The sequence below is a fragment of the Acanthopagrus latus genome, chromosome 3, assembly GCF_904848185.1.
Source record: "Acanthopagrus latus isolate v.2019 chromosome 3, fAcaLat1.1, whole genome shotgun sequence".
NCBI classification, from domain to species: Eukaryota; Metazoa; Chordata; class Actinopteri; order Spariformes; family Sparidae; genus Acanthopagrus; species Acanthopagrus latus.
Window position 1 is genome coordinate 17,277,645 of NC_051041.1, and position 26,159 is coordinate 17,303,803.

At 45.1% G+C, this 26,159-nt stretch overlaps 3 protein-coding genes across 16 annotated transcripts in view; 2 read left to right on the plus strand and 1 right to left on the minus strand.

The window, feature by feature from the left end:
- Positions 1–1,302: 1,302 nt before the first annotated feature.
- On the plus strand, positions 1,303–12,812 carry casd1 (CAS1 domain containing 1). 3 transcript variants are annotated; one of them, XM_037091563.1, is made up of 18 exons: positions 1,303–1,838; positions 2,985–3,081; positions 3,300–3,420; positions 4,148–4,192; positions 4,283–4,345; positions 4,645–4,689; positions 4,804–4,927; positions 5,289–5,503; positions 5,626–6,045; positions 6,738–6,827; positions 6,916–7,035; positions 7,208–7,364; positions 7,500–7,579; positions 7,803–7,904; positions 8,062–8,202; positions 9,149–9,226; positions 9,627–9,719; positions 9,997–12,812. In XM_037091563.1, the coding sequence occupies exons 1-18, from the start codon at positions 1,598–1,600 to the stop codon at positions 10,264–10,266; spliced, it is 2,502 nt and encodes an 833-aa protein (XP_036947458.1). In that variant the 5' UTR covers positions 1,303–1,597; the 3' UTR covers positions 10,267–12,812. The 3 variants fall into 3 exon arrangements, with proteins under 3 accessions (XP_036947458.1, XP_036947468.1, XP_036947477.1); XM_037091573.1 differs by having other exon boundaries at positions 1,306–1,679; XM_037091582.1 differs by lacking the exons at positions 1,303–1,838; positions 2,985–3,081 and having other exon boundaries at positions 4,153–4,192.
- Positions 12,813–12,879: 67 nt separating this feature from the next.
- Positions 12,880–24,707, minus strand: sgce (sarcoglycan, epsilon). Of its 10 annotated transcripts, none has more exons than XR_005073589.1 (13): positions 24,502–24,690; positions 22,922–23,029; positions 19,251–19,373; positions 18,516–18,673; positions 18,031–18,103; positions 16,652–16,850; positions 15,883–16,045; positions 15,374–15,588; positions 14,919–14,945; positions 14,253–14,441; positions 13,838–13,881; positions 13,403–13,579; positions 12,880–13,278 (listed from the first exon to the last, which is right to left on the minus strand). XR_005073589.1 is itself a non-coding variant. In XM_037091917.1 (13 exons), the coding sequence occupies exons 1-13, from the start codon at positions 24,548–24,550 to the stop codon at positions 13,228–13,230; spliced, it is 1,560 nt and encodes a 519-aa protein (XP_036947812.1). In that variant the 5' UTR covers positions 24,551–24,694; the 3' UTR covers positions 12,880–13,227. The 10 variants fall into 10 exon arrangements, 9 of the variants coding, with proteins under 9 accessions (XP_036947812.1, XP_036947826.1, XP_036947813.1 ...); XM_037091917.1 differs by having other exon boundaries at positions 13,403–13,563; positions 24,502–24,694; XM_037091931.1 differs by having other exon boundaries at positions 13,403–13,440; positions 24,502–24,687.
- Positions 23,884–26,159, plus strand: part of ppp1r9a (protein phosphatase 1, regulatory subunit 9A) — a 48,078-nt gene continuing 45,802 nt past the window's right edge. The window contains exon 1 of one of the 3 annotated variants that reach the window (XM_037091357.1): positions 23,884–24,244. The gene's annotated coding sequence lies outside the window, so the exon portion shown is untranslated. The remainder of the gene's footprint in view (positions 24,245–26,159) is intronic. The other 2 variants (XM_037091368.1, XM_037091362.1) reach the window with 2 other exon arrangements.

Consider the following 26,159-nt stretch of genomic DNA (forward strand, 5'->3'; position numbering starts at 1 on the left):
CACACACACACACACACACACACACACACACACACACACACATCCAGTGATCCCTCAGAAGAAGAACTAAAAGCAGGCCTTTGTATCTGACTTGGTTCTGTGTGACATGAGGTCCAGCGGGCCCAGAGGCAGAACAGCTGCGTCGGTCGCTGGATGAAACTCTGACAGACGACACTGCGTCTTTGTTACACTGAACGTCACGTGGCCATGATGATTAATCTAACTACCCACACACAGCAGGGTGAATGACCGCTCTTTGCACCCTGGACTTCTGGAATATGTTGTGAACAGGGGCGGTTCTGGTGGGGGCCAACAGAGTCCAGTGCCCCTGTAGCTCTGAGTCCGGACCCCCCTGTGGTTCCCTGAATGAGAGTCTGCATCAATAATACAGTAACAGATTTTTTGCTATGATTTTGGTCTGAAGGGAAACGTGGAGTAAATTGTCTCAGCAGTTTAAGACCCAATTACAAATGTTGAAATTGTAAACACTGTTGAGTTTCATTCATCCCGTGTCTGAATGAGGGATTTGTCTTTTTTCTCGGGTAGCATAAAAAGCCGGCTCCAACCTGGACCCCCAACTAAAACTGGTCTGAGAACAGATGACAGGTATCACACCGACAGAAGAATCGGATCATCAGCAACGTTAGTGTGACTGATCTGTCTGATATGTGCAACACTGAGAAATCCACGTTAAAAGGTCCAGATTGCAGTGAACACATCTCAGGTGAGATCTACCTGAGGTCCAGTGCGCATCAAACACTAAACTTACATGTGCAGATGTTGGGTGGGGAAGAAAACACCATCAAAGACACATCAGAATATAATAATGTGGGTGCATTTCAACTGATGGAAGCAACATAATATCACTGAATATAATTCTCCTGAAGCCAGTCTGTGGAGTTTTAAACACTGTAGTTTCTCTGATGTTCTGTTTGATGTTTGAGCCATTCTGGTTTGACTTGTTAACATACAAATTAACATGACAGTGGGCCAAAAATGACTGCAAGCTATCAATAGACTCAGAACGATATAGATGTAATGAGGAGGTGATACGTTCAGCACAAACTTTGTTTTGTTATCAAAAAACTTCACAGGGCATCTTTAACCTTAAATATGTAAAATAATACATATAAAAAGTAAAAACCCTGTAAATGATTGGTGTTATTGATCCATCTCCAGACCTGATTGGACACCTCAGGAGCATCTGCATCCTGGTGTTCATGATGATGAAACACGTCATGAACGTTTAACGATCATTTACCAGAAACACACCCAAAACACACAATCATTAACTGTGTCATCGCCCTCCGGGGACCCTGGGTGAGTCTGATGATTGGACAGAAGTCATGTGATGGTGAACAGCATTTCAGTTTCAGTTTTCTCTCAGAATCTCTTCTCACCGCGAGCCTGATGTCTCTCTGACACACCTGGTCGGCGGTGATCACGCGCGCACCTTCGCTTCGTGAAGTCGTCAAACTTTGACTTATCCCGCAAAGTTCTGCTGACGTCACCGTGTGTCTCCGGGACAGTAACTTGGTGAAGTTCTGGAGACTTGAGACACGTTGTGGCCTGTGACGTGTGGCTGCGCTGCGCCGTGATGCAGGAGGAGGCGGTGCCGCAGGGAGCAGCGGAGCGGGCAGATGGTGCACCCGGAGAGGCGCCGCCGCGAGACTGCACAGGTGCTTGTTGTCATGGAGGAGCAAAGATGGCGGTCCTGGCCTATAGCCTGGGCAAACGCGAGATAAATCAACATTTCACCATTAAAAATGCCAAACTGATATCGATAGCGCTCGTCGTGCTACTCCTCGTGTTTCACACAGCTTCGCGGTACTATGGAGGTGAGTGTTCTCACGTTTATTTCACTCGTATCGATGCAGCCAGTGAACACAAGCTATTGCTAATGTTAGCTAGCTAGCTAGCCGCTTGTGTCTGGGGCTGCTTCTCTCTGCTGGTCGGTGCAGCGTCGCTGTCCAGCGGTACTTTGAAAGGTTGGGGATGTTAAACCATGTAGATGGAGGATAGCTCACAAAGTCAGGCTACAGCGACTGATGGTAACTTAACTGCACGAACTTAAATCGGTTCTGACTGGCTAGCTTAGCAGACTTAAGCTAACACTGCGTTATGCTAGCGTTAGCTGTGTTTACATGCTCCTGTCAGGACACGCTTGATTACAGGGAGCCGTGTGTGGGGTGATGTCGCTATCAACTGACACTACAAGGAGTTTAATAAAAGCAGATTAATGCACTTCACATCCACAGCAGTAAGTATTCAGTTAGTTGCTGTAAAATGATAAGTGCTATCAGAAATGTGGTAGTAACGCCCTCAGCTGCAGCTTTAACTCAGTGCTGTTGAACAATATTGTAGCAGCCTGCTGTCTGTCACAGATTAGTGAGGCACACTGATGCACTCTTGACACTCGTTTTCAGGTGTAATGGGTTGGATCTCATTTTCCCTGTCTCACATCCCAAGACAGGCTGTGACAGCGATGGCACAAAGCCCAGAGTGGGACTGTAAAGAAATATGAGCATGGCATAGATCCACCTTCCAGCTGGGTCGCATATCGTGGACTTTGCCCATGAAAGGAGACAGGAGCCAGAAACCTCTGTGCACACACACTCACAGCAGCTGCTTTGGCTGGCGATGACACTACATGCCCACTTCTCTCGCCAGCCCGCCGACCCTTCATGTTCCCCTGTTTCTATGGGTTGATTCAGTTGCAGATGGCTCCTTTCATTTTGCACACAAATGAATAGCAGGAGAGATTTATGGTGGAGCTAAATTGCTGATGGCTTCATTTTGTACCTTGGCCCCCAGCAGAGCCAGTATTGTATTCAAGCCTTTTGACAGCAATGAATAAAAAGCCAGGGAATTAAAGAGACAGCAGGTTTCAGTTGTAGTCAGGGAGAAACTGTGAGTGAAAGGGAGAGCAGCGTTTGTTCTGTTTGCTCTTACTCACTGGTAGATCCTGTGTGTCTTGCCTGCAGGTGGAGACTCATGTGAATGGCTGCTGTCCAGAGGACGTTACTTGGGGGAGAACGTATGGCAGCCGTATGGCTGCATGATGCACAAATACAAAAGCATGTGAGTTGCACAAACTGCAAGGCTCCTATACTGCTGTGTGTCTGTAAGTGTGAACGGGTAATTTGTGAGCAAAATAACCAACTGAGAAGGTACTGTCACATGCATCGACTATAATAAGATCTGCTTTTGAATAACTTATAAAAAGAACCACTCCGCACATGAACGATTGCTGTCTGTAATTCTTTAAGCGTGTCGTTCTCCGTCATTTTGTCTTACAGCGAAGCCAAAACCTGCCTTGCTGAAAAGCGGGTGGCCTTTGTTGGTGATTCACGCATCAGGCAGCTGTTTTATTCCTTCATCAAAGTTATTAATCCTGAGCGAAGAGAAGATGGAAACAAGGTAATTCTGCGAAAGAGCACCAGTTTTTCTTTGAATATTGTTCAGCAGCAGTGAGAGCTGTGTGGACACTGTGAGTCATTCCTACATTCACCCTCAGGTCATGTGTCCTGAACACTCTACAAACTAAAGGTATCTTATCACAATCAGTAAATATACTCCACTTTAAAATCCACCTTATCCCATCACACTATAGTCAACCACTATATTTTGAAAACTCCATACAAGATGTCAACCAGAGGCATATGGAGAAGAGCAGACAGAGTGGTAGCGCTGCATGTGTTGCAACAGTTTGAGGCTGCGTGTCTTCCTGTACAAAATGTTTTTTCCTCACACACTTCCTCAGTTGATTATGACAGATTGAGTCTTAACACATTTTGGCACAGATTAAGTATCGGATGTTTTTTTTTTTGTTTTTTTTCCTGTTCTTGAGGAGGAAAAACTTCAAACGTTTGTGTTGCTCAATACTCTGCTCTGATTATGTACAAAGACGACGTCCTGTCCTGCCTGTCGAGATTCTATAATAGGTGTAAAAATACACTGTGGCAAATAATGTGAGTAAATACCAGAGTGCTACAAATAATGAAGCAGTGATATGCATAGAGCTATGCAACAGTGCTGACTATTTTGGGTCTGATCTCAAGAAGGGGAAAAAGAGGAGCACTACCTGCCTAACAGGCTTTCTTTCTCTCTGTGTGTCTGTCTGTCTGTCCCCATGTAATGTCTGAAGCACAGGGACATTTCTTTTGAAGACGAGAGCTCCTCTGTTAATGTGGTAAGCTATTTCTGGTTCCTTTTTGTATCTCTTGTTCTCGGTCTGTAAACACACACACTGATAGAAATGAAACATGTCCTTTGTGTGCAGGACTTCCTGTGGCATCCAGAGGCAAATAACTCCATGAAGGAGCTTTTGACATCATGGACAAAAGTAAGATTGCATGTTATTAACAAGTGGTGAGGATTGTTATGTGAGGAGGCCTCAGAAAACCTGCAGAGCTGCAATGATTTGTTGATGAGAAAAACATTTGGTTCAAACTTTGCTGCTGTTCTGTCATCTGTTATACTAAATGAAGAGTCAAGAAGACACTGTAATGAGCATCGTCACAGTTGTGTTACACTCTATAGACTAAACATGAATATGCAGATGAATGATGAAAGTAATTACTAGATGCCGTCGTATAAACCTGGATTTGCCTTTCTAATCTCAACTCCTCCCATGTGCTGCAGGAAGCTTCAGCAAAGCCAGATGTTGTCATCCTCGGCGCTGCCACAGTAAGCTGTATAAATGAGTGCTTAGCAAAGCTTGCACATTTCACAGTGGAAGAACACAAGGCGGTGGCTGAGTTCTGTCAGTCTTAATCTGATCCATTAATCTGTTTACCACAGTGGTCCATCAAGTTGCACAGTGGCAGCAGCGAGGCCCTGCAGCAGTACAGAGTCAACCTGACAGCCATCGCTGTGCACCTGGAGAGGCTGGCTGACCACGGAGAGGTCTACTGGGTCCTGCAAGGTGAGCTCAGCATCGAGGATCCTCCCATGCGTCATGTTAGTGAAGTATCACCGCATGTTCCCGTCATCACAGTGAACTCTGGGTGTTCATGTCAAATGTGATAACTGTGAGAACGACTTGATGGTTCACACCTGCCAAGTTATTTTACATTTAAGTCCCTCGTGATCATCTAACCTCTACAGTCCAAACAGTTACATTAACAGAAACACTGTAACTTACAGTCACAAGAGCCACATTTTAATAAAAGAACCTCGGACTAAAAAGTCTACATGACTTGAAGAGTACATACATGCAGCCTCTAAACTCAATCTTTTCCTGTTCACTCTGCACAATCCTACACCATCACACCGCTGTCCTCCAGACCCAGTAAATGAGGAGGTGTTGAGTGACAACAGGAAAATGATCACCAACCAGCAGCTTGAGCTCTACAATGAAGCGGCGGTGGACGTGCTCAACAGCAGCAAGCGTAATGGCAGGTCCCGGGTCAAGCTGTTGGCTGCGTCCCGCCAGGCTGCGATGGAAACTATCACCCTGTCAGATGACGGCTTGCACCTGCCTGAGAGCACCAGGAATGTGGTAGGCAGGGTTACACTTTATTTGTTGGTAATTAGATGGTTCTATTCAGTGGCTCAGGTTCAGCTGTCATGGTAGCGCTGTCTGGTTATATTACTCACATCCCTGTGTGATCCTCCTGTCAGGGCGCCATGGTCCTCATGAACTCGTTGTGCAACAAGCGACTAAGGCCCATTGACGGCTCCTGCTGCCAGACCTTACCGCACCCAAACCTCCTCCAGAAGCTTTCGGCGTGTTTCTTCCTGGGCTCTGCCCTCATCTTTGTGGTCCTCCACCTTCTTGGCAACAACCGCCACCGCCGACCTGTGCCCCCAGACGTGGAGAGCCTTGAGGAGAAGAAGCCAGCGACTGCAGCTGTCCCCCTGGGTCCAAAGGCTCCCTTCCAGGCCCTCTGCAGGATGGGCATCATCATGGGCTATTTCTACCTTTGTGACAGAGCAGATGTGTTCATGAAAGAGCAGAAGTTCTACACACACTCGACATTCTTCATCCCTCTCATCTATATCTTTGTACTGGGAGTGTTCTACAGTGAGAACAGCAAGGAGGTGAGAAGCCACTGCTCAGAGCAGTAAGGTTTATTACGGGGACGCCTCAAACAACATCATAAATTCACTTAATTTAATACCGAGTTGGTGTATAAAAAGAAGATGTGTCCTGAGATTTTGCTCTCTAGTTTGCCTACCAGACGTGTTGATGGAAGGAGTATATGTGTGAGTGCAATGTGAAATTATAGTTTCTTTCAGAGTTTAATGAAAATTTTAACTACATGCAAAACACATGAAGGTTTTCCACAAGTGTTAACATGGTTCTTACATGTGAGAAAGAGTTTGGAATTTATTTTAGTCGCTTCAACATCTCGATAAGAGTGTGTGGGGGGGAAAAAAGAAAATTAAGTAGCATGATAAAAACTGATAACATTGTTTTAGTGTTGCAGGATGAATTTCTTTGTTTGGCATTGAACTTGTTGGGGTACGTTATATAGCGATAGTCTTTTAGCAGTTATTATCTCGGCAGAGGAGGCTGTATTTTCTTTTGTCATAAGATTAGATGATTGATGACACAAAATCTTCTGAACGATTTCTATGAAACTTTGATGGAGGATGAAAGGATCTGGGGATTTTTCTCACTTTCTTTGTTGCTGAGAGATAATTTATTCTACATTTTCGTTAAGTAACTATTTGTACTCCTGTGTCAGTAGTACAGTTCTACATGTTTTTTCTTTTCCTTTTTCAAACAGACCAAATTACTCAACAGAGAGCAAACAGACGAGTGGAAAGGCTGGATGCAGCTCGTCATCCTGATCTATCACATATCTGGAGCCAGCGCTGTGAGTGCGACACTGGGAGTAACCAGCCTCGAGGCGCCCCACATTGATGTTGATCTAAAGGCTTACATGAATTTTCTTTGTCTTCCAGTTCATTCCGGTGTACATGCATGTGCGGGTGCTAGTGGCAGCATACCTTTTCCAGACTGGATATGGACACTTCTCCTTTTTCTGGCTCAAAGGAGACTTTGGCCTGTATAGAGTGTGTCAGGTGAGAGTGCAGTTAGTTATAATTTAACCAGGATATACTGCTGCTCCTCTATCATTATACTATCATACTGAAGCATGAGATGGCCTCAGATTATTCTCAAACCGGTGTGTTGACATTAATGGGACGTCATCGCTTTTAATTTATGTATGTTTTCATGTTGGTTCCACTCCAGGTTCTGTTCCGTCTAAACTTCCTGGTGTTGGTGCTGTGTGTGGTGATGGACCGACCCTACCAGTTCTATTACTTTGTCCCATTGGTCACCTTCTGGTTTGTCGTCATCTACGGCACGCTGGCTATGTGGCCTCAGATCCTTCAGAAGAAGGCCAACAGTAGGTTTATATTTGTTTCACTCTGTAACATCCATGATATCCAAAGTCCCAGACGCAGTGAATCAAGAATATCTGTCAGCAGCAGGTTTACATTTAGAAAGCACCTTTCTGATGGCTGTCTGGTCCTCTGAACAGATAGTGGCATGTGGCACCTCGGAGTCTTGGCAAAGTTACTGGGCCTCCTGATGTTCATCTGCTTCTTTGCTTATTCACAGGTAGGTAAATTCAATTTTACTACAGGCTTTTATTGATGCACGCAAAAGGTGTAAATTCCCACATGTTGGTGTTGCCACACAGCACAATGTGAGAGAAATGTAATTTGTGATATAAAATAGATGAATATGCATCCAAGTTGTGTGTAGTTAGTCAGATTTCTGGTCTGATCTTCATTTGAAGCCGTGCTGATGTGATATTCATGTTCTGGCGGCGTCACTCCAGGGTTTCTTTGAGAGCATCTTCTCTGTGTGGCCCATCTCCAAACTCTTTGAGCTGAACGGAAGCATCCACGAGTGGTGGTTCAGATGGAAGCTGGACCGATTTGTAAGTTAAATTAGTTTCACTTCAGTTGCACCCAGCCGAGGCGCTTTGCATTAACACACATTCTGAGAGATGTAATGTGTGTCAAAGTAGGTCACACACTTTTTCTAGTGGGGCCAAATGTTCTCAACATTTTTGACGTGGTAATGTGTTTTTGCAGGCGGTGATACACGGGATGCTGTTTGCCTTCATTTACCTGGTGCTGCAGAAGCGTCAGGTGCTGTCGGAGGGCAAAGGAGACGCTCTCTTCTCTGCCAGGATCTCCAACCTGCTCCTCTTCCTCTCTGTCGTCTCCTTCACTGTAAGACTCTTCACACTTTCTCAGACATGTGTTGTTCATACCTGTCACATTTTATTTTATACTGCTGTAATTTATTCCATCGATGAGCAGTATCCTATTAAACCCTAAAAATGAATTAATTGGAGCTCAGGACAGAATGGTTTCACAGGGAGGGGCCGACACTTGGCAGCCTTCTGCTCTCAGTGCTGTTGAGTGTCTGGAGGAAAGTCTTCTTTGTATTGAGGAATGTCTCCAGTCGGAAGCCAAGAAGGGACATGCTAGCAATCATTTATTTGATGCTTTAAGTGAGACAGTAAAGTTTGTTTTCTCGTGATCACAGGGTACGTTTACATTTTAAGTGCACTCGACTGTGCACTGAATGTTATCTCCAACAAAAAGCCTCAAAATCATTTCTGCTTGTGGTAGACTTTAATCACAGGACAGTTTAATGTGTTGATCAACAGTAGATGATCTGTAATCCCACAGTGTCATTTTAAATCAGTTGCTACAGTTGACTCCACACCTTTTATGCATGTTGGCATGGCACTCCTGATTTCTGGTAAACAGGAGTGATAACATGGCCTCTTGTTATCTTGTGATAATGAGTGATTAGCTCCTTATCACGAGAGAACAAAGCTACTTTCCTCATGATGCTGAAATCAAGAACTTTGCGATCTTGATAACAGCATTAACAAATAGTTTAAATTATGTCTGTTGTCAGCTTCCATGCTGCAGAATATAAGATGAAGTCAGTGAAGTAACGATGAGGGTTCACCTCACATAGGTGACGTCTGCCTGGTGCTACATGTATACTGCGTGGCTGTGAGACAGTGTTGTGTTCTTTGTTGAGTCAGACCAGCTCAGGATTGCAGTGGAGTCGTCTGTGGTTGAGTTCTGATCAAACCAAGTCAGCCAAGCTAAAGATTAAAACCTGTTAACTAACTTTTCTCCCCTCTCGATGTTTCAGACGTACTCGATATGGGCCAGCAGCTGCAAAACCAAAACGGAGTGTAACGAAATGCATCCTTACATCTCTGTCGTCCAGGTAACAAACTTCATTGCTTCATCACTCATCTCTGGATAGCTGTTGATCCTGCAACTGCCTGCTTTTAATGAGAGGATGCAGTGGTATTATTTTAAATTCCCTCGACTGTAATTCATGTGGATTTGCCTTGATGGCATTATCCTAGTTGCACAATGGGCAGGATGACACAAATGTTACAACAAGGGAGTGCCTTCTTTCATGGATTTAGATAATACTGGTATCATGTTTGAAGTCATACATTACGTGAGGTCATTTACAACATGGTTGAGCTTTTTCCTCCTGAACTGGCCAAGATATCCCTCATTGGATTTTCTGTCTTTCTGTCACTCTTAACGTTAATAGTTCACTGCAGCCACTGCATTTACTCTTTGAAATGTCTTCTCTCGGTCTTTGTCCACAGATTTTGGCCTTCATTCTCATCAGGAACATTCCTGGCTACGCCCGCTCTATATATAGCTCATTCTTTGCATGGTTTGGAAAGATCTCTTTGGAGGTAAGACCGAGCTGGCAGTACAGTTGCAATAATATAATAAAATGTCTACTTTTATGTCCCCCACTAAAGCAAGGGCATTCGCAAAGGGCACCATAGAACTAATATGATTAACCAGCCAAAGCTGAGGTCAAGTAATGGTCATAAAATGATGGAGCAACACCAATAAAGTTACAGGAACACGAACATGACTGGAAGTAAATGTCAAAAAAGCAGCTGATGATCCATCCCAGCTTTATAAGTAATGTACTGCTGATCACGCCTCGTTTGTCTCCCCCAGCTGTTCATATGCCAGTACCACATCTGGCTGGCTGCAGACACCAAGGGGATTTTGGTCCTGATCCCAGGAAACCCTTCCCTGAACATCATGGTCAGCACCTTCATCTTCGTCTGTGTGGCACACGAGATCTCCCTCATCACCAACGACCTGGCACAGGTGGTCATTCCCAAAGACAGCGTGGCCCTGCTGAAGAGAATGGGGGCCATGGCGCTCTTCAGTCTGACTGTATTGCTGTTGGCCAGGGGCAGCCAGCCCACACCGGGCGCCTGATGGACACCTCGATCACTCCAAACTCGCCACGCCCCGGCCGAGTCTGGAGTGAGGTAACAGATGGCAGCGAGGAGCAGGCCTGGAGTTTGAGCCTGCAGGACGTTCCCTCAGTTGTGTTGAGTGAAAACACAGGGAAGACAGTGTCTCTCTGCTGGCCATGTTCGAGCAGAGTCTGTACTTTTTTGACTGTTGTGAAAGTCGCACACTGAAGAAAAGAAAATGCCCAAAAAAAGAGGGGGTGATGCTCCTTCCAGGGCAAAGTGCAAGAAAGAAGAAGAAAAAAAAGAAGGACAAAACGCTCAAAACGTTTACATCATCTGGATCCAACAGAAGTGCAGAGACGAGATCTGGAATCTTATTTCAAACAAGAGGTCCTCTAATTTCAAGACCTTACGCTTGCTGTGTGAATTTTTGCAGCGTCGCTTCTATTTAGCCAAACATATTAATAAGAAGTTCATTTTGTCACATTCTGTATTTCCTGTCATTATATCATCATCACTAGGCACACGCTCCGTCCACATGGCAGTAGCAGTTGGAAGTGTTTTTTGTTTGTTTGTTTGTTTTTTTTTCACTCAGGTGGATCCATAACCGACATGTTCAGATATCTACAACAAATGTTCAATCGTGCTGCAATTTATTATCAAAATTACTTTGTACAGTATTTCTGGTGACTTTCAAAAATAGTGTTAGATATCTAAATATACAAAATATGGACCAACGATTAGCTTGGGTGATTTTAAAAACAAAAAGAAAAAACAGAAAAGAAGGTCAGGAGTTAAGTAAAAACTTTTCAGTGCAATTGTTAAAATGTTGGATCATCCTTTAGCATATTTTTGCTAATGTTTTTGTGAGTAATTTACAAATGTGCAAATTGTGCTGAAAGGTACCGTGGTCACCTGCTGTAGCTCTGAAATTCTATGTGATATGTACAGTATTTAATGATTTAAATTAAGCTTATATTTTATACTTTTTTTTTTTTTTTGGCTTTGTTTTAATTTGTACTTTGCGCTCATGACTGCTGTTTGTGAAAGGAGTATTTCACATAGATAGTTTTGTACCCATCCCAGCATCTCATAGATGATAACCTGCCTCAGAGACGCATCGCAGCGGCTGAGCCTTCAGTCCGACGCCCGGTCTGTCCCGTGAGCCCGCCTCAGTCCGACGCCCGGTCTGTCCCGTGAGCCCGCCTCAGTCCGACGCCCGGTCTATCCCGCGAGCCCGCCTCAGTCCGACGCCCGGTCTGTCCCGCGAGCCCGCCTCAGTCCGACGCCCGGTCTGTCCCGCGAGCCCGCCTCAGTCCGACGCCCGGTCTGTCCCGCGAGCCCGCCTCAGTCCGACGCCCGGTCTGTCCCGTGAGCCCGCCTCAGTCCGACGCCCGGTCTGTCCCGCGAGCCCGCTTCAGTCTGTGTATATTTGTATGATAGCGGGCGACACATATTTTCTACAGCAGTGCTTCAGCTGTGTCTTTAGTCTGCAGTCAAAAACATGCCTCATAGCTCCGGTGGAAACTGCATCAGCTTGCACATGTTATTGTAAAATAGGACTAACAACTATATATAGAGCCTCCTTCTGCTGTTGCAGCCAGTGAACCTTCCGGTCAGCGTGTGAGCGACTGAGCGAACAAGTGATTTCTTAAGACTCGATGCCTTTGAACATGGAGCGCCTACGTACAGAACATCTTCTGTGCTGTAGCCTGGGATCACAATCTGCCATTTTCTTTCTGACACTTTGCATCAGAGCCACATCAGCAATTCACAACCACTAGACAATGCACTGACTGGTCTGAAGGACATTTCAAAACACAGCACAAATGGTATATTTTGTCATTTGACAGATAGACAATGTTTCTTTACCTGTATATCCTCAGACATATAAGAAAGATTAGCACTTTTTATTGTACAACCTGCATTTGTGTTTCATCTTGGCAGTGAGATACACAGTTAAACACAAGTTTAACATGATGCCAGCACATTTTGATTGGGTATATCAAATGTTTTGTCCAGGTCATTTCAGATACAAAGTGTAATATTGTATTGATTTTGAATATTTCATTTACAACAGGGTAGTAAAATATTGCAGTGTTGGTTGTTTTCTGCACATTTATGGAGCTTTCTTTTAAGAGGAAATAATTATATACCATAGACTGAAACAAAATGTCTGGTTCAAGGCGTCGCCGTCGTTCAGCCGATGATGTTTCTAAACTGAACAAGAGCCAAGAAATACGTGTTACTTCTATAACCTGTCTCCTCCTCATTCTGTAGACAAGAATGGCATTTCCATATTGCTAATTCCATTATTGTGTGAAGTTTACTGACAGTTTTCTCATCTATGACTGATCCTCAGCTGTAAATCTGGTAATTGTTTCAGGCCTTAATAGATCTCGGTCGTGTAAAAGCAACAACTATTTATACCCCTGTGCAGGGCCTCTTTGAGATATGTTACATGTAAATCTTTTTGTGATGTCTTAAAAATGTGAAATGTATCCATATTATTTATAAATGCCTTTATTCTGTTGTACATTGTTAATAATAATTTCATAAAATGTGCTGGTTTGGCTTCTTTTTTTTTTGGACAAAGGTTTTTCATGTCATTGAGACGTCACTGAGTCCGGTGGAAGTATTGACAGTAAGTTTTTATTATTCTCATGTGACACAACACACACAGTAACATGACAACTGAAGCATTTCCATTGTAAAACTCCCTTTCCCTCTTTGAGGTCCATTGTGCAAAGCAAGTAGAAATACAAACATAATTTGAACATCTACACAAATATTTCAAAATATTCTCATGTGTTTTATAATCAGCTAAGCTCTGTTGCTCTTCAACACTGTCTTGAAGGTGTAAGTCTATGTGGACGATAAATCTTTGCAAAGACACTTCTGAGGCATGCAGATTGGCACAAATGTTAGAAAAAAATAAAAATATAGATATAGAATAGAAAGTGGACAGCGGCGTCTCTGGTCACAAGTTGAGTGCCTCGGCCACCTTTCTCTCCTCAGGAATACCATTTACCTGCAATCAACACCAGACAACAACACAGTGTTTTACTGCAGAGACGTTTCTACACAATCTCACTGCTTTTAAGTTGAAATGACTTTTTATTTCTGCACTAACACAGACATATTGCGACACCTACCTCCAGCCTTCGGAATGTCGACATGACATAATTATCTCCTTTGTTAGCGGTGAACAGAGAGAGCAGCAGGTTAGTGCGGCTGAACGGCATGCACGTAGGAGGGCGCTCACACAACAACACCACAAACTGCAGCCATCCGAGAAGAAGCACAGCTCTCATGCCTGATGTGTTGCGGAGCTGTAGTTAAATCATTTGCTCTCAATAATCTGAGTCCAATCAAATAACGTCTGGATGTTTGTATTGTTACAGGAAAGCAGGAGGGGGGTGATCTAAGGACAGACTGTGTTGTGAGCAACACGGTGGAATCAGAAGATGTGAAAACGCCCACGACAGTAACTAGTCAAAGCTCAGGTGTTGCTGTGACTCCTGATCAAACATTAAACATGCAGATGGAGTCAGTCAGACGACTGTGCAGAGATGTGAGGAGACACTGACCTGATGGCCGCTGCTGTGGTATCGTAATCTGGTTTTGCAGATTCCTGGAATCATAAACAATGATATTATATTAACCAGACTTTCACTCACGACACACAAGCCTTCAGTATCATGTGAAAGCATGTTGTGCTTAATATTAGCACATATTTCTGAGTTTCAAGCACATTAGGTAAAATCATGGGACAGCTTGAACCTCTTAATCTGGAGTCGGCCGACTTGCTCGCTGCAGCTTTGGCTGTCCACACAGCTCAGAAAACAAGATTAAACGGTAACAGTGTTGTTTCGACTTATATTTCCCCGTAACGACGCCTGTAAGCCGAACATCTGCGTGCCTGCTAATGAGCGGGGGCCCATTTCATGTGTCCACAAGTGAGTGTGTGAGTGTTTGTGCACGTGCAGTTTCCCTCCAACTCACGTCTGCGTCTGCATGAGGGGCATGCTGGTGGTCTCATAGTTGTCGGGGTGGATGGGCGGCACCACCTCGCCACTGACCGGGTTGAAGACGGGCAGCGTGGAGAGAGGCCACGAGATCTCCCGGTTCTTAGACATGCTCCGCAGCTCCTTGCTGGACTTCTGGATGGAGCTGTGGTGAACCAGCTGGATGCTGGAGAGAGGAGACGTCGACATGCGTGAGCTTGTGTCATAATGTTAACGGCCTCATCCCGTGTGCAATGCTTCACTTACTGCAACACATTCAAAGTAGTTGAATATGCAATCATGCACAACAGAAATATAACATCCACCCGAACCTATCGCTGTGACTTCATCTGACTTATGGTGCGAGATATGCTCTCCGAGATGTTTTTAAGCAATCTGTCACCGCTACAGCATGAATAACCTACATCTGGTCATTGAGTTTTTGAGCAGCCCATTGGATGAATGGAAATCAACACACAGATGAGCATATGAATGATAATGAGGAAGCCGTCAATGATAACATGAGTGACAAAACTGCAAAGCAAAGAGAGAGAGAGAGAGAGAGAGGAGGAGAGAGGGAGGAGGAGAGAGGAGGAGAGAGGAGGAGGAGGGGACAGAAACAGACCAAAAATAAAGAGAAACACAGGAGAGGTAAAACACTTACTCTGGTGTTTGCATGTTTCTTTTTTCCCTAGAAACAAAACAAAATGGATGAATTAAATACTAATATTAATAGTTAAACAGACATCTACACACACGTGAATGATAGTTGGGTGGACATGGAGACGGGATGTGCAACACTGAGTGAACGAGGGGGGCACGTCTCTCCCAGCCTGTAAAATGATGAAGATGATCGATGTCACGGCTTCGAAACATAAAGACGATGTGGTGACATTTAAAAAAAAAGAAAAAAGGCTGTGACAGATATTCATGGGGAACTCAATATAAATGTACAACTGGATGGTGATGACAAGCTGCAATTCCAGTCCAGATTATTGATCTTATCCTGCACTAACCATCCTGTCTCCCACTTAATGGAACAGTTTTTTTCCTCACATGTTGTCGTGTTCGCTGCAATATTTGCATTAAAAAAAAAACAATAAGACCAAGCACACTTACACCCCTTCCCGTCTGCAGCACATAGTGTAGCCGAGGATGAAGAAGAGGACTAGTGCCACAGCGGAGGGAACAGCCAGCGTGATCAGGAAGTCTGCAAAGAAGTCTCGAGCCTTCAGGGACTCGGAGGGGGGGTCGTACTCCCCAAACTCAGGCAGGATCCCGGTGCCCGGGTCTGGACGGGTAATGTATATCGGAACCACTTTGTTGATGTCGACCTAAAGAAATGAGAAAATGTTAATGATGAATCATCTACTGAAGTTAGCACGCTAACCAGCTAGCCCTGTGCTGATTTAAACACCAACGCTTCCCTAGTTCAGAGCCTGTGCTGCTAGCTGTACGGCTAACTGAGCTAACCAACCCACGGCAGCTGGTTAGCCACAGTTAGCGGTTACTCTTGTGATATGCTGCCACCTACTTGTTCCTGTTCTCACATGTTGCAGCTTTAAAAGTGATATAATTGTTCCTCTCTGGCCTCAGTGTTAAACAAACAGTACAGAAATGTTTCTTACCAGAGAGATTTTGCACCAATCGATGTGAAACTGAGCTCTGAACTTCTTGTCACAGCTGATGACAGGCTCCATCTCCTGACTGCAGCGCAGTTGGTTATGTGGACTCTCCACCTCTCGTAGGCACGACGAGAAGGGAACGTCAGCACCAACCATCACATATACACTGAGGAAAGGAGAGGAGGAGAGGAGAGGAGAGGAGGAGAGGAGAGGAGAGGAGAGGAGAGGAGGAGAGTAGAGGAGGAGAGGAGAGGAGAGGAGGAGAGGAGAGGAGAGGAGAGGAGAGGAGAGGAGAGGAGAGGAGAGAGAAGCGTCATGTTACATGTTCATGCTGAGGCTCGTTATAGTCGGTGTTCCTCCTCCACTAAATGTTCTTTGAGATTCTTTTATCTTCCAAAACGTTGGCATGAATCTTTGATGCACACTTATGGCAGTTCATGTGGGCTGTTCCCCTCTGAAACAGACCGACTGACAGTGTCTGTCAGCGCTGGTGGCAAAGTGTACTCATCTAAATCACAGCGAGCCGTCGATCCCTCAGGCCCCAATTAAATAAAATGTCAGCACGACATCAGGGGGCTGAAAATATAAGCAATTTGTTTGATTGAGAGAGGTGAAGACGTCGCTCATGGAGAGAATCTGCGAGGCTGATAGAGCTCATCCTTATCCTGCAATGCTTTTTTAAAAAAAAACAATGCAAAGTCCTCTAAAATGAAAAGAAAACAAAGCGAGCTGGATCATCTCCTCTTCAGTGTGAGAATGAAAAGCCCCTCACCCTTCCTTCAGGTTGTTGATGGGCAGAGGCACTCGGCCACCGCGGTCCAGCGCCGAGGTGATGTTGATGGCATTGAGACGCTCCGGCTGCCATACGTTCTTCACCGCTCCCAGGAAGTCTCCCAGCACCTCGCTGGCCAGCATCTCCTCCACGTTCATGTTTTTGATGTAGAACTCCGCCTGGTAGGGCAGCGGAAACTCTGCGCACAGAGAAGAGAAAAGAAGGCGGAAGGAAAATGAAGAAAGGGTGGACGAGGGATGGAGAAGACAGGAGGGCAGCCACAGTGCAGCTCTGCTGACTAAGACATCATTAATACTTTATCACTGCTGCGGGATGACACTGATTCCACCAGTCTGTCCAGCAGACGCTGGTGAGTCTGCTCCGCTAAGCTGTGACTCGTCCTTCTGGGGATAGATGGCGGATGACATCACAGCATAGGGAGAGTGATGTCATGTTAGCGCTGCGAACATCTGCCGAGTGTTCAACCAGCCTGGTTCATGTTGTACTGCGAGCAGCGTGACTGCTCAACGAGCCGCCGCACAAACATACCGACGCACAGATGTGAGGCGCAATCACAACGATGGAGGAAACAGCTGCTTTATACCTGCAGCAGAACAGGACTGTGCTACACTGATTAATGATGGCTAACCTGCGTCTCACAATTAGGACTTTAATTGATCTGAAAACTAATTACTGATCGTTATCAGCAGATATTTAGCTTGTTGTCAAGCCTTCAGTCATATTGAGTTAAATGGATACTGAATCTGTCTGTTTTATTCTATAATATTCAGGGTATAAACACTTTTTAATTCTCCAACAACTATTTTTTTTTAAAGGTGCAATTTGTAATAATTTAAGTTTAAAACATTGTTGATATTAAAATTATCAACAGAATGCAACTAAATAGGAGTTTATAGTTTTAAGACATAAATGTATTAGATAGCAGAAATACCTGCTGAAGTCTGCATGCTAACCAGCTAGCTCCCATAATAATACCACTTCCAGCTCCACATCTGGACCAGTAGCTGCATGGCTAACTGAGCTAACCAGCTAACAGCGGCTACAGTTAGCAGCAGTTAGCACTGACTCTGGTGATATGCTATTTGTTTAGAGTTGGAGCGGTGGTGAATTCTTTTATATTACACCTTAAGTTGTTTTTCATATTTACATAATAATATGAAAGAGTGCTGATGAGAATGAGTTATCTGTAATAAATATGAAGGTGTTGTTCTTTAGAAGTGATTCATTAGAACTTGTTAACAGAAGCAATCAAAGGAACGTTTCCTGTTCCAGTTCTGACTGTGCTCTCAGGATTTAATCAGGGAAGTTGCTCAGCCTGATCTCTGTTGGCTCTGAGCTCCCACACTGGCACTTCTTACCTTCTGTAGCCATGATGTTTATGACCAAGTTGTGCCGCGCCGTCTCAAAAGTGCGTCTGTTATAGGCAGTAATCTGCAACACACAGGGGTGAAAGTTTAAACCCAGATCAGAGCAGCTTATATGCAGCAGGCCTCTGGAGACCAGGCAGGCTCTGTACCCAACTGAGACGCTGTATAGACGCACGTGTGCGGCGCTGGGAACGCTAAGCCTTCTGGGAAAAGAATTTCTACAGTAGCTTATGGGGGACAAGAAAGCATGAGAAAACATAATGGAATTTAAGTCTGGAGACTCAGAGCGTAACATTACTAAATGCATACAAATCAGCTGTGCTCAGTAAAATCAATTCAAATGTGTCACTACTCCATTATGCGCGCTCAGTATCTGATACCGTCGCGCCTTTAAATGACTGACGACATCTTCTGGTTTAACGCGTTGATTCATTTCATCTCCCCCTCCTCACTCTGACAGCGGCCCAACCACCCACCTCTATGATGGTGGCCTTGCCAACGTGCTCTGCGGTGGGGGAGCCGTAGAGCACGCCGTCGCTGTGTGGAGTCCTCTGGATGTAGCGCAGCCAGCCGGGCCGGTCGGGGTAACCCATCAGGTTGGTGTTGAAAGTGATCGGGTCATTGCTGGCGTCACCTGCAGGCACAGCTGTTTAATGTAGGGCGACCTGGTGAACTGTTACAGGTCAGAACCAATGCAGTACTGTACATCTGGACCCATTAGCTGAAGTGTGGATGTGTTGCCAGCAGCAGGTGAGCATTTCTTCTTTTCACTGGTGAAATACGACGACGGAGCCGACAGCTCCTCGTACAAACGCTTCAGAGATTCAGATGATAAATAAATCAACTCTGCTCATCGCAGAGGCCGACACTTTTATCACAACTATATACTGTTTTATTTTAGATATTCTAAAATTTGTTTCACACACACAACGTTCACAACATCTCACAAACTCTCAGTGGCATAAAAGATCTTAAAATCACAATAATATTGAGGTGGTACACATGTGGAGGACATGACTACAGTATGGATCACAACACTACATGTGCAGATATCATCGTGTACAGTTTGCTGATTATATCATTGTACTATATCAAATCATAGATCACTGTGATTATGTCATATTTCACACCTGCAGGAGCTGAGTTCTGATTTGTTGTGGACGACACACTGCCTATAGGGTGCAGATCGTGTCAGCGTGAAGGTGTCTTACCTGATTTTGGGTACGGAGGAAACTCTCCTTTGAAGTACTCTCTCTCCAGAACGTGGACGAACAGAACCCCTGCAGACGGGTAGACGTTACGGTCTCCGTGCGATCTTGACAAGATGGTGACCACTGAAACAGATTTCAAACAAACAGGAAAGGACTTTGTGAAAGCAGAACCTTTGCTAATTAACTGTTTTATAAAAGCATGATTACGGGCTCGGCAGCAGCACTCATTAGGACAGAAGTGAAGGCATTAATCGAGGTGAGAACAAACAGAGAGCGTGTTACTAGCACTTTCTCACCGTCTTCACACCTCACAGTTAATAACTCACACAAAGACAGATGAGTCCACTTTTCTTTACTGGCGTTCCCATGAACTCACTTCACATACAGAAGCAGTCCAGAAACATCCAGCTGTAAGAACTATGATTATAAATACATGAAGAGAAGAAGAATAGATTTCAGGAGACGAGGAGTGAGAATGAGAGTCATTCAGACAGCACAGAGCTGTCAATTATGCTCTGCTGTTTAGCCCCACTCCATTTCAAACACAAACATTTCAGTCTTTATTCGTGAAGGGCATGGCGAGGAAAATGGCAGCCCCATTAACAGAGGTTCACACAATGTACGACTGGAGGTGATTTTCCAGGCTCTCCTCGTCTCTTTGCATCTTTCTCTTTCACTGTTTTGTCCTCTTCTATTGCTCACTTCCCTTCTTTAAAACCTCTCAGCATTTTTGCACCACTCCCCCTTTTTTCTCCCCCTTGGTGGGTGGGCACTCCATTTATAATCACCATTGGAGACAGAGTGTACGAGGAGGAGGAGGGGGGAGGAAGAGGAGGAGGAAGGGGGGAGAAAGAGCAAGGGAGGGAAAACTGGAGATCTGTGCTTTGGAGTGCAAGAGGAGGAGAAGGAGTCTGAACTGTGTTTATACTCAGGATACATTCAGCAGCTACAAGATGCCCACTTGTCACTATTGTTTATCTCCTGCTTCATCGTCTTATGACCATCAGAATATTACTGTGCTGTACTGTACTGTGCTGTAAGCCTCTCCTGAGCAGAAGATGATTTGTAAGGAGAGTCCCGGCTGAAGGGAGTAATAGAGCAGGATTTACATTTTAATCTCCATGAAAGAGGAAGTCAGTTTGTGATCTTCGGGTGTGATCTATTACCAGGGTGCACAAAGAGGTTACAGAAGATTAGGTGACACAGTAAGCTCCGGATTATTAACGAAGTCTACGAGGCCAAATTGCCCAACAGCAATCTGACTGCACTGATGAGCTGCTGCGACCGTGAGGTTATAAAACGGTCCCGTATGTACGTGTGTGACATCTGTGTCCACAAACAGAGACGCCTGAGCCGGCCATATGTCTCGTGTCCCCGAGGGCTCGCTGACATCTACATACAATCAATAGCATTTAGAGGCCACTGAACGTGGTGAGACTTACAGAAACCTGAGGTTATATCCACCACGTCTCTCTCCAAGAACCACCTGAGTGCGACTAATCCATGCGATGGCTCTTCTTGCTGCCCCCGTGACATTAGGATCTAGGTTATTCAGACACCAAGAATAAAACCTCATTCAGTCTCATCTCACCAGCGGCGCCCTCACTGAACACTCGAGTCGATGCGCAAATCCCACTCTGAATGTGCACGCTCGGATTCTATTACCCGACCCGTTGGGCCTCATCAATTCTTCGCCACACAAAGGACCGCAGTCACACACTCCCGGTCAAGGTCAAGCGCTGGCTATTCTGCTCTTCTCAAGAGGCCGACTGGACGTGGTGTAACATTAACGACAGATGAGACGGGCAGGACATGCAAGCGAGGCCCAGATGGTCAGGTCTCACCTAATAGGCTGAGGAATAGGAAATGACCTGTGGGATCTGAAATGTGTTTTAGCCAATCAACATTCAAGCTTTGATGCAACAGCAGACACTCTCCTGACAGCCTTATGTTAGCCCGGCTAGCTTCTGGGTTCCTGGACAGAGCTCCCAGTCTGAAAAGCAAGCCGATGTGGAAGTGCCTTAATGTGAAACACTCGCCAAAATACAACCAAGGCTTTTCTGTGAATGTGTATGAGTCAAAACTTCGTGTGAAAGCATAATTATGACAAAAGAGGCATTTTTAAGATTTAAAGTATTTTCGTTTTCAGGTCAAGCTAATTTTCAATGGGAGTGCTAGGGGCACTTTTACACTAGCATCAAAATCTGTATTTTTAAAACAGTAAGAAGTCTCGACACAACATGAAACTTTGCTGGTAGCATCACCAGGGTCTCTACACATGAACACCAGCACTGACAACATTGTTTGTGTACACAGAGTTTAATAAAAAGAAAGTTTCTGAACAACTCATGTTAGCAGTAGCTTGTTCCGCTCGCTGTCGTCCTGCCAGTGGAGAAGTGCTGATCTCAGAATGTGATGTAAAACGCTTTTAAATGAAGGTTTGACTCAAATACATTCATAGAAAAAAACCCTCGGTTGCATTTTGGTGGAAGGTCCCCCTTTAAAGCTGCACTCTGTCTAAGTCTCAGCGGTGACATCACAGAGGTTACACCTGGTTTCAGCCTCTCTCTCCTCAGTGTCTTCCAGTCAAGAGCACCTGAGTACAGATCGTTGACTAAGCTACACTGAATCTCTGCTAATAGCATCAGATCTGCTTATTTGCTGCAGGCTGACTTCCTGCCAAGCCTTCTCGAGATGATGGACTGCAGCGCTCCGGCTGTAGATAATACATCACCAATTAAAGGTTAATACCAAACTGTCCGCTGAAGTCCAACCTGTTGGCTCCTGCTGCAGGACAAATGCAGAGACAAGATAAGCGACACTTTTCTGGTAATTGGTCTCCTGCAGACAAGAGTATTCAAGTGATCTTCACACAGCACATAATAATAATAATAATAAACCGACACGCACGGCCATAAATGACCCAGTAGATCACTAACAGGCCTTGGGGGGTGGTGGAAATAGCTAACCAGATTTTATGCCTCTCTGGGCTGACCCTGAGCGAGCTGAAGTCTCAGGAGTGATGCTTTACACCAGCCTTGTCCCTCGAATGGCTCCAGCTCTCTGAAGCCTGCAGCCATCTGAGGCGAGGGAGGGATGTTCCGTCAGTTCTGTTGAATCAGCTCTGTATGTGCATGATGTCCGGGTCAGGAGGAACCCATGTGCTGCTTTGGTGTTCAGAGGGGAAGCGGAGACAACAAGGACTGCCACTGTTTGGACGGTAGCGTTGGTATCGTGCCGGTGAAGCGTTTGAGCCTCATGTTTTTAACACAGACCTGGAAGTGAAAGTAGCTGGCGTCACAGCGAGCAGACGGCAACGGCTCAACGGCTAAAGAACAGAGAGCTCGTAAAAAACAGCCGTTCACTCTTCTATTGCTCAAGGAGGTGAGTGAACTGCTAACCTGTCTACTGTTGAGAAGCTGTGTGACATTCACAGCAGTGAATCGGTGCTGGTGTTGTGTTAAACAGCAGAAACGGACCATTGTCACAGAGTTAATGATTCGGGATCAATTCTACTTCTACTGAGGGAAAGGTTTAGTCAGAAATGTAACTGCTGTCACAGCCAGAGAAAGTGGGCCGAGTCTGTGGGAAACAATAACCAGTATTAATGGGGAACCAGCTGAGCGTGTCACTGTGTTATGACGGGGGGAGGACGACACACACACACTCACCATCTCTGTACCGGGCTGCACTCTGCTGCCAGCCTATGGATCGCTCCGTACGGACATGTCTCTCATGAAAATTGGGCTCTCTGGCTTCATAGGCATGCACAATGTAAACTATTGGATCAATGAATACAAGCATGATTGGAACATGTGTGACTTTCAAAGGCGATTTGAACTAATCACTTTATTAAATGCACCAAACTGAGTTAACAGAGAGCAGCAGATGTTGCATTCATGAAGGTAATAATGTTCATTTCTTTATATTTTAGCAACGCAGGCTCAAGTCCAGACATGAACTACTCTACAGTCTCATGCCTCGCTGCTAACTTTCATTGCCTATTATCAGCTGTTTACTTTCTCAATTAACTGATTTGTTGTTTGGTCTGTAAAATGTCAGAAAATGGTGAAAAATGTTGCTCATTGTTTCCCAAAGCTGACGTCCACAAACCACTTCATTTTAGTGTCACAGAGAAACAAAGACATTAGAAAATAATCTACATTTGACAAACTGTAGCAGCTCCAAAGAAAATAATGGAAATAATAATTTATCTGTACTGCTAGATAAAAGAAAAAACTACATTTTTAAGAGCCTTGTTGCGCACTGACTCCTCTGATCGCTGCTTTTAAAACTGATAGCTGATCTAACCGAATATAAGCTGCGTATCTAAGTACATACAGTATGTTATGTACTCTGGTACAGATTAGAGGTATTACAGAAATATTTACATTTTCTGCAACTTGATACTTGGAGTCCACGACATTTGGGACGACATTACTTTATTAGCAATCAGGTTTTTTTTTAAACACTGATTCCTATAATCAATAGATCCATAATATAGAGTATACACATACATACATGTAAATATATGTAACACCTATTTGTTCTTGTACTTTTGATATCTAAGTAATTTAATATCAGCTTTATTGGACTTTTACTGACGGTACTGACTTTCACTTAATTACCAAATCACAGCACAATAACTTCACACTGATGATTCCACCTGACACACAGGTAGGACTGACTGCAGGTCAGTTGTGTTGGTCCAGATGAAACTGTGTGTATTTAATAAAGATATTCTCACATCAGCCCTGTTTGTCGCAGAGATGAGCAGCTGTGACAGTAAAGACACTGTCACCGTGTTATTCCACCTGATGGAGCTGTGCATTAACATCACCTCCTCCATCCCCAGCTGTGGTTATTGATTACTGGCATTAGGCAGTGATAACACACCTGTCTGCGGGTGAACAGGCCCAGAGGTGCTCACAGCTACATGATGACAACACAGCAGACCTAGCAACACGACGCTCACCGCTAACCTCGTTAAAGATGTAAGTTTCTGTCTAAAACACGCTTTTAATGTTAAATGTGTAATCTCTCCGGTGTGTAACGGTACAGCAGTCTCCTTGTGAGCCTGTTCTCCGGGTCTCCAGGTCTCCAGGTCTCCTCCTCAGCCTCCTGGAAAAAATGAGCCGAGCAGCTAACCCGCAGCAGGCTAACGAGCTAGCTAGCTAGCATAGATACCGCACCAGAAGGACAAACGCGTTGAACGAGCCCGCAGATTTCCCCGAGAGAAATCGATACGTACCCGTACCAAGCCAGACCAGGACGGCTGCGGCGGACCTGGTGGACATCATCCTCGTTGATCTCACATGAAAACGTGAGTTTTATCTGCCAGAGCCGCCGCTGGGTTTGACAGCCATGATAATGAGCATCCTGCAGCATTCCTCCCTCCGCCTCCGAGTGCTCATTGGCTGAACATCTGGATGGAAAAACATGGTTGTCTCGTAAAAAGGGAGAGCAGGAAAACCTGAAGTGAGTCAGAACAGGCTTCTGTGGGATGTTAAATTTGGACTGGGTCCGCCTGTAAGTCAAATACAAGGAGTGGCTGTGTGTGGGTCCTGGTTCTGGTGATCTGGATCAGTCCACTGTCACCATGTTATTCTCTTAAAGCGTCTTTCTTTTAGCTGCACCCCTCTGAGCATCAGTGCTGTCTGATGATTTCCATTTAATAACCTGAAGATCTGGACCCAGACTCATGAGGACCGCCTCACCCGGGTCCGTCTGGGTGTGAACCTCCTCACTGGCCTCTTCAGCCCGGCTGTAAGAGGGCACAGACATGTCGGAGAGGTCTGCTCCAGTCTGTCCAGACCCCTGCTGAGACCGCCCCAGCAGACAGATGGTCATGTTTTGGCCCCTTGGGCTCCGAGTCAGTCCTGCTAAAGGGCTGTGGGGTCCTTAATTCACCCCCCTGCCCCCCATGTCAGCCACCACTAAGAGAGCGCTGTGATCCAGCAGAGAGGATCCTGATCCAGGCTAACATGCTGGCCGCTGCATGCTGTCAGCTGGCCGCTACATGCTGTCACCTGGCACCTGGCCGCTGCATGCTGTCAGCTGGCCGCTGCATGCTGTCAGCTGGCCGCTGCATGCTGTCAGCTGGCCGCTACATGCTGTCACCTGGCACCTGGCCGCTGCATGCTGTCAGCTGGCCGCTGCATGCTGTCAGCTGCCGCTGCTGCTTCTGGTTTGATAACGGCAGATATGAAAGTGGATTCTGGTCTTCTTCTGTGGTGATAAACACGATGCCATCCGTCCTCTGGCTCTGCAGCGCGAGGCTGTTCTGTTCTCTCAGCCTCCCTTTTATCCCCTTAAGATTATTTTTAGGTTGCTTAGCAACATCTTCACATAGCCAGTGTTTGGAGCGCATATGAATGTATCATAACAATCAACAATCAGAATCAGTGTAAGATGCATGAAGACTTGGAGAACAGATCAATTCCCACATGGGGAAGAGGTTGAGTCCAGATCTGGATCGATTGGTTCTGTTTCAGTTGATCACTCTGATCGTCTGCTGGTTCTGAGCAGCGAGGCCGGGTGCAGCGCTCCCGTTCTCCTCCTGCTCGATGTCTTCAGACTGTAACTGATGCAGCTCTGTTTCCTCCGCTGCAGATACAAAACACCTTCTGACAGCCACATATGAACACATGAAATATTCTCTCAAGACACTCAGACAGAAACACGAGACAGGTTCATTAAAGAAAAGTTAATATGCAAACGTCCTCCGCTTTAAGACAACATGTACATCACTCATTCTGTCAGATTATATGTTGATGATGTGATCTCAGATGGTGATAATAAAATCATAAAAATCTCATTCAAATTTAAATAAAACTTGAATTTTATAACTTAATTTATATCTTGTAACACACACACAAACAGAGCACAGAGTGTTAAAACACATTAATT